This window comes from Zingiber officinale, chromosome 5B, assembly GCF_018446385.1.
Source record: "Zingiber officinale cultivar Zhangliang chromosome 5B, Zo_v1.1, whole genome shotgun sequence".
NCBI lineage: Eukaryota > Viridiplantae > Streptophyta > Magnoliopsida > Zingiberales > Zingiberaceae > Zingiber > Zingiber officinale.
Window position 1 is genome coordinate 42,269,830 of NC_055995.1, and position 8,142 is coordinate 42,277,971.

The window sequence follows — 8,142 nt, forward strand, 5'->3', positions numbered from 1 at the left end:
GAATGATTGAACTTCTTCACAATTCTTTAATATGTAGATGTGAGCTCGCTCTTGGTCAACACGATCCAAATTGCATGTTATTCCTGTTGATAACTCTTCAATGGATGAAAATATGGATAGACCATCATTACTTTCCATACATCCAAAATCAGATGTGTAGAAATATCTTGAGCATAAACTGATACACTCATTTGCTATATAACCCTCAGCAATTGATGCCTCTGGATGAGTTTTATTTTGAATATATGATTTGAAAGTACTCAACTTTTGTTCTATTGGATACATCCATCGATATTGAACAGGTCCCCCAAGCATAGCTTCCATTGCTAAATGAATCGGCAAATGTATCATGATGTCAAAAAATGAGGGTGGAAAAATCTTTTCCAACTTACAAAGTGTGATAGGAATTTGTCTTTCAAGTTGTTTCAAGTCTTCCATCTTTAGTGATTTGGAACACAAACTGGAAAAGAACATTGATAGCTCAACAAGAGCTTCATACACTGATTCTGAAAGTAATCCACGTGTTGCAAGAGGAATAAGATATTCTAGTAAGATGTGACAATCATGACTCTTTAAACCTGAAACTTTGTTCTCCCTAACATTTATACAATCCGCAATGTTTGAACAAAAGCCATCAGGCATTTTTAATTGTTTAAGAAATAAACAAAGCTGATGTTTCTCACTAGAGGACAATGCGTAAGGTGCAGTGGGAAACTCAAGATCATCTCCTATTGCAACAGGATGTAATTCAGGCCTTATATTCAAGAGTTGTAAATCAAGACGTGTTTTGTGATTATCTTTAGTCTTGCCTTTAATATCCATAATTGTTCCAAGAACACTGTCACATATATTTTTCTCAATATGCATCACATCCAAATTATGCCTTAATAACAATGTTTCCCAATATGGTAGCTCAAAGAATATACTCTTCTTATTCCAATTATCACCCCGTTTATCATGAGATATTTTTGTCTTTCTAGTAGTATCCTTACTTAAGATTATGCCTTCCAAATCCTGAACTTGACTTAAAATATCTTTTCCAGAAAATGATTTAGGCGGCAATCTCATTTCAACTGTACCATCAAAGGAATGCTTATCCTTGCGCCATTTGTGGTTTAATGGGAGATAACGTCGATGCCCCATATAACACTCTTTACCACCATTTGTCAATCTCATTGAGCAAGTATCCTTATTACAACAAGGACATTCTAACTTTCCTTTTGTACTCCATCCAGATAAATTTGCATATGCCGGGAAGTCATTAATTGTCCACAACAAAGCAGCACGTAAAGTAAAATTTTGAGAAGTTGATGTATCAAAAGTTTCTACTCCAGTGTGCCACAACTCAATCAATTCATCGATCAACGGTTGCAAATAGATATCAATTGCATCTCCACTACTCTCTGGACCAGGAATTAACATGGATAACATGAAGTTAGACAAGTTCATACACATTGATGGTGGTAAATTATAAGGAATAAGGATCACAGGCCAAATGCTATATGTTGTTTTTGCATTTGCAAATGGTTGAAACCCATCACTTGCGAGACCAAGTCTCACATTATGAGCCTCTGAGGAGAAATCTTTATATCTTTCATCAAATGATTTCCATGTCATAGAATTAGCTGGATGCCTTAGAATTTCATCATCAACCCTTGCATCATTGTGCCATCTCATGTAAGGGGCAGTTTTTGAACACATAAATAACCTTTGCAACCTTGGTTTTAGTGGGAAATAGCGTAATATCTTCTTTGGAATCTTCTTTCCATTAGCTTTGAATTGAGTTCCCCCACTATGTCTATCCTCCTTCCATCTAGATATTCCACACACTTCACAAAAATCCAAGTTCTTATGGTCTTTCCAAAATAACATACAATTATTTTTACATGCATCAATCTTTTCATAAGAAAGGCCAATATCTCTAATAAACTTTTTAGCATCAGAATATGAATCTGGAAGATCAGAATTTTCTGGTAATATTTCTTCCTTCAACAATTGCAACAACATGCTAAATGATTTATTTGTCCATTGTCCAACATTTTTTATATGAAGTAACTTTATTAATGCTGACAATTTTGAAACCCTTGATCCTTGGTACAAAGGTTCTTTTGAATCATTTAATAATCTATAAAAAATTTTAGCTTCATCATTTGGCTCCTCACTAATATTAGCACACTTTGAATCATCATAATGTGGATGTAAATCTCTTAGAAGATCTTCCATTAAGTGATCATTATCATCTACTTCAGTTTCCGAATTGTGTATTTCCAAATCATCCTCTGGCTTTTCTCCATGATGATACCAAAATCTATAATTTTGAAGTATTCCATAAACAATCAAATGCATTTTAACAGATTCCCTAGACCCAAAATGTGCATTTGCACATTTAACACATGGGCATCGAATTTCATTTGTTGCCCTTGTTCTTTCAAAAGCATAGTCTAAAAAATTTTCAATCCCCTGTCCATATGCTTCACCAAGTCGATCATTAATAAAATCCATCCATTTCTTATCGGGTGCCATTCGATATTCAAAAAGGTGGACAAATTTAACTATAAATCAGATTCAAGGATCCCTACTGCAGAAAATGAAGAGGAAATACAAGTAATCAGATTCTAAGGATCCCTGCCATAGAAAATTAAGAGAAAATACAAATAATCAAATTCTAAGGTTTTGATTCTGTGGTAGAAAACGAAGAGGAATACAAGTAATCATTCTAAGGATCCTTCCATTGAAATGAAGAGAAAATAAAAGCAGTAATAGAAAGGATGTAATAGAAAATTAAGGATCACTGTGGTAGAAAACGAAGAGGAATACAAGTAATCATTCTAAGGATCCTTCCATTGAAATGAAGAGAAAATAAAAGCAGTAATAGAAAGGATGAAAGAAAAATTTCTCACCTGAAATAGAAGCTTGGAGATTGCCGCCGGGCTGTCGATCTCTTGATTTTCTCTGCGACGGTGGAACTACAGTGAGGAGTCGTCGTTGCGTGCTCAAATCCCTAGAGGTGGAAGGGGACACATAACTACAGGGAACTACAATGTCACTGCATGAATAGGGTTTCCCTGCTGCCCGCCGAACCTGCTAATCTCTTGAGCTCGACGGCAACAGTAGAACTCGAGGAGGATGAAGAGTCGTGTGCACCCTGCTGACCACCGGACCTGCTGATCTCTCAAGTTCAATAGCAGCAATAAAACGTGAGGAAGATGAAGAATCGCGCAAGCCCTGCTGCAGTCCGGACCTGCACGTCCCTGCTGGCCGTCGAACTTGCACACCCCTACTGCCCGCCAGATCTGCTGATATCTTGAGCTCGACGACAATGGAAGAAGACGAGGAAGATGAAGAGACGCGCGCGCAAAGGAGTTGGGGGAATTTGGGGGCTTAGACGTATATAGGTGGCAAAAATAAGGTTAGATGCATTTAGGGGAAAAAATGAGCGTGGGTTGGATTAGGACATGGGGTTGAACGCATGCGATTTGATGAGGGTAGATTTTAATGTTATCATTTTATTTTATTTGAGTCAAAAGTCATCTCAACCATTGGATTGGAAGATAGTTTAGTATCTTTAATTTGATTTATCACAATCATTGGATTGGAATAGGAGATAATTTTGTGTCTTCAATTTAATGTAAGTCTCACTTTTCAAAGTCTCTGAATTTTTTTTCTATTTCTAATAATTTTATATTTTATATTTTTTATTATTTTTATAATTTTTTCTTAACTAGTTATAATGTTGCAATAATGATAGGAGAAAATCCCATCATTAAAGATCTTACAATAACGACAGGAGGAGATCCTGTCGTTAAAAGCGTGACATTAACGACCAAAATAGCAAATACGGTCGTTAATGCCAAAGCATTAACGACATGAATAAATACCGCCGTTAATGCATACACATCAACGACGGGCACTAAATACCGTCGTTGTTGAACCACCAATAACAACGGTATTTGATACCGTCGTTAATATTCGTCGTTAAAAACAGTTTTTTTAGTAGTGATATTAACTATATTTTATTCTTAGAAAAAAATAATAAATCATTGTTGTTTCTTATAAATAAAGAATGACGCATATTCCAATCACCAAATTTCAATTTTATAATCAAATAAAGAAATATTTATTTAAATTTGTAAGGAAAAGAATAAATATTCCAATCACCAAACTTGTCACTCTTTCGAGCTACACTCAAGAAAATTAGCTATTCTTTTCTATTTAATTAAGGCCAATTAACATCGCATATCTTACTGAAACTACAGATATTTGGATATGAGCAGAACTTATATGGTTTTTTTTTCTAGCAAATCTCTCTCTCTCTCCTCCCAGTCACTTTTCCTGCCCAGCATTAACCATGATTTACTTCCTCTGGAATCTTGTGGGGCCGGGACCAGGGGACCGCTAGGGTGACGGTTCCACCTTATTGTCAATCTCTGTCGGTGTGCATTCCTATGTTTCTCCTGAACCACTTCACTAAAAGATCACGTATTATAGTTTCATTTTATTCCGGTTCAAATTTCACTTCCACGTCGATCAAGTTGCCATTGCAATTCTTTTTTCAGAAATGTATTGTGTTGGGCCAGGTATGCAGTACAATATAACTAAAACCTAATGTATGACCAGGTCATTGATTAATAGTCTTTTGCTGCCAATCGCTAATTCCAATTAAGTGTGTCCAATTTTCAATATTTCTCTCTTTCTATGATGTCGAATCACAACCCAACATTAGCTATATGTAATTCTTTAAACCTTGCCTGCTTCCTAACCCTTAACCTAACACAAAAATGCAGAAAAATAATTAGACGGCAACGCGGATTCACATATTAAATGCTTTGCTAACTAATTTCACTCCATCTGTTTCTAAACCTTTTCATCATCCTTCTTGTTTTACTCTCTATTTTATCGATTAAATACCTACGAAAGCAGATTGGAATTTCTCCTAAGAATCATCGTTCTCTGTTCTTTGTCCTCACCTTCTTCCCTTAGTGCTACTTATAATTAGCAAGATTATTCCATTGTCTTCTTCATTATTCAAGACCTAGCTCGATCTACTCTCTAAGCCATTTTTCCTAATGGGAGACAGCACCACCAGTCTCGCCAAGGCGAGGAATGAGCTCGAAGACCTCTACCTCGGCGTCCCAGATGAGTCGGTCGACCTCAGTTTTAAGGACCTTACGAGCTTTCAAGAAAATGGAGTAACTGAAAAAAAGGTCAGCAGCATGGTACGAATCGACGAGGAATCAGTACTCGAGGCGCTTAAGGCCTCGCCGATCAACAAGTCGCCGAGTATTGATTTCTCAAAGGGTCTACAAGGAGCTAATAAAAGCTACGGGGTCGAAGTCGAATTGTTTCGCGAGCGGCTTCTGCAGAACAACTTCAAGAGGAGCAGCAAGAGCGCGGCAATGATGTTGGAGCGCAGCAACGCTTACGATGATATGAGCGGGCTGAGCATGACGAGCACTGCGGTCAGAGAGACAGGGAGGAGAAGACAACCTGGCATCCCTCACTCTAACATCTGTGCTCTCTGCAGTATTTACATCTACATTTTTAGGCATAGATGCTTGGTGAGGACCTATAAATTAATTAAAATGACATTACAATTAATTTAATTTCCTGCCATCTGGAATTTGAATTGCATGCATATCTATTGTTTTAGGTTTGTGGAAGAGTATATTGCAGGAGCTGCGTAGGCAGTGGCATGGGAGAGATGTCTGAAGGAAGGAAATGCGTGGAATGTTTGGGGAGAAGGTTCAGCCAAAGGTCACTTAACCTAGAAGTTCAATTTATAGTATATATAGTCATGCATGACACGAGTTAATTTGCTCTTTAATTAATATATAGGTACATCAAAAGGGCAGGCAAGGCATTATGTTGTTGGAGGTATCCCAGTAGAGTGAAAGTGCAAGAGCTCATGTGGGCGGAGAAGGGGCCAAGGAGGAGCGGCGAGAGGCAATATCGAAGTGGAGTTTCGTCGGCAATACGAAGTCCGGTATCCATGATTGGGAGCCCAAGGGTAGCATCCAGGTTAGGAAGCCCGGTGAAGATGGTGGGGATGCCGTCAGCCGCTGCGCAGTATAGCATAGGCCACGAGTCCTCCTTCATGGCCAGCCCCATGCGTTCACCTAGTCCTCATGCATTTCCTCTGTAATGCTGGTGAAATATAACAAGAAGGCACCCAGTACAACTGTGCGATGATTCTTCTGTTGAAAGCGTCATTGAAGTGGGAGAGTTGTTAGGCCAAGGCCGTGGTTCCAAATTATTATTATTTGTATTAAAATATATCAATAATTTATATGGTCCTTATATATCTATAGAGAGATTTGATATGTTGAGCAACGCTTTGTGCGTGCCCGTAACAACGTGTAAACGTGGTGTTACCAGCTCGATTTCGCTACAAAAAAATATGTCATTTATTCTTTCTCCCCTTCCATCTTTTTTAAAACACTTCTGCGTGGGAAATTTCCCAAATTAAAATCTCCCTCGCCGCTCTCTCTCTCGCTCCGGCCGTCGCCATCGTCCTTCATCTGTCGGACCTCGCGCCTCCTGTCGGGAAAGTTTCACTAGCGTCTTCAATCTCACACCTGCTATGAGAGCTTACCACCTCTCTCCATTTCCAATAGTAATTCGTTTCATTTTAATTTGTTATTCTCCACCGTTATAGTATACATATATTAGAAGAATTAATTCTCTAACGTACAGGGACAACAGCGTCTACAAACGCCTGCAGGCTACAGCCACGTCTGCGCGTTAGTTGCTACACGTTGTAGCAGCTACAAACATGAAGCAGCCACTTGGTAAGTCGATTTTATGGTAGATAAATTTTCTAATAAATACTACCCCTACAAATATTTAAGTTCATGTATATCAACTTGGTAAAAATTATTTGAAATTATTTTTTACTAATGCGGAGCCTTTGCTTCGGTTCTAAAAGTTGCAGCAACTACTTTATAGTAAACTATCCATGTAACTGCTACAACTTATAGCAGCTAACTTGGAATGACGGTCGTGGAAGGAAGGAAGAATTTATGCTACGACGTGCAAGGTCGACGGCTGCTACGACAAACGCTTGCAGCCACTTGGACTTTCCTTTACTGCTACTAGTTATAGCAGCTATTTCGAAAGTTAACTGCTACACCTTGTAGCAGTTAACTGTCCATATAACTGCTACAATGTGTAGCAGCTACATCGACAAGTAACTGCTACACCTTGTAGCAGCTAACTCTCCATGTAGCTATTACAACATGTAGCAACTACTTCAACAGGTAACTGCTATACCTTGTAACAGCTAACTTTCCATGTAGCTGCTACAACGTGTAGCAGCTACTTTGACAGGTAACTACTACACCTTGTAGCAGCTAACTCTCCATATAACTGCTACAACTTGTAGCAGCCGCTTGGTAAGTCATGTTTTTACTAGCTATACTTTCTCGCAGATATTAACCCTAAAAATACTTGCTAAATAATTATTTAAAAATATTTATGCTGCTGTAGTGCCTTTGCTTTGCTGCTACATGCTGTAGCAGCTACTTCGACTAATAACTGCTACTCCTTGTAGCAGCTAACTTGAAATGATGAAGCTGCTACAACGTATAGTAGTTACTTCTTCGTTTACGCTCAAACTCGCCGTGTGACAAACACTTCGAATGAATTTCAATCATAGTAGATCAGTGCCCACACAGTGTCTTCGTCAATCAATCTCACTGCGACGACTTGTTTCTCATCCAAATCTTCGCCTCTATCGTAAGTATTCTGTTAGGGATGAAAGTTTTGAGTCAGTGTGTAGGCACTGTATTCACTAATTTTTTTTATCAGTGTGTAAGCACTGTAGGGCTAGTAATATTTACGATTGAAATATTTTAAGCTACGACACATTGTAGCAGTTTTTGTACCTTGGTGCACAGAAGAATTCAATGCCCGATGGTTGGTTATCCTTGTCTTTACTATCTATATTATGATCTTATCTTTTCCCATGTGTTAAGTGTAGGACCGTTAGATTCGATAGAGGGGGGGTGAATATCGATTCGAAAATATCGAGTATAAGCGCAGCGGAAAAGTAAAATAGACACAAATGTTTTTTACTTCGTTCGGAGCCTGTGACGACTCCTACTCGAAGGCCCGTGATCCTTGACCACTTTCGTTGGGCAATTC

General features: G+C 38.4%; 1 protein-coding gene across 1 annotated transcript; it reads left to right on the top strand.

Annotated features, from left to right (window-relative positions):
• The first annotated feature begins 5,004 nt into the window (after nucleotides 1-5,004).
• On the top strand, nucleotides 5,005-6,286 carry LOC121987370 (extra-large guanine nucleotide-binding protein 3-like). The gene is made up of 3 exons (XM_042541198.1): nucleotides 5,005-5,558; nucleotides 5,651-5,754; nucleotides 5,836-6,286. Exons 1-3 carry the CDS (start codon nucleotides 5,067-5,069, stop codon nucleotides 6,140-6,142), a joined length of 903 nt encoding a protein of 300 aa, XP_042397132.1. The 5' UTR covers nucleotides 5,005-5,066; the 3' UTR covers nucleotides 6,143-6,286.
• The last annotated feature ends 1,856 nt before the right edge of the window (nucleotides 6,287-8,142 follow it).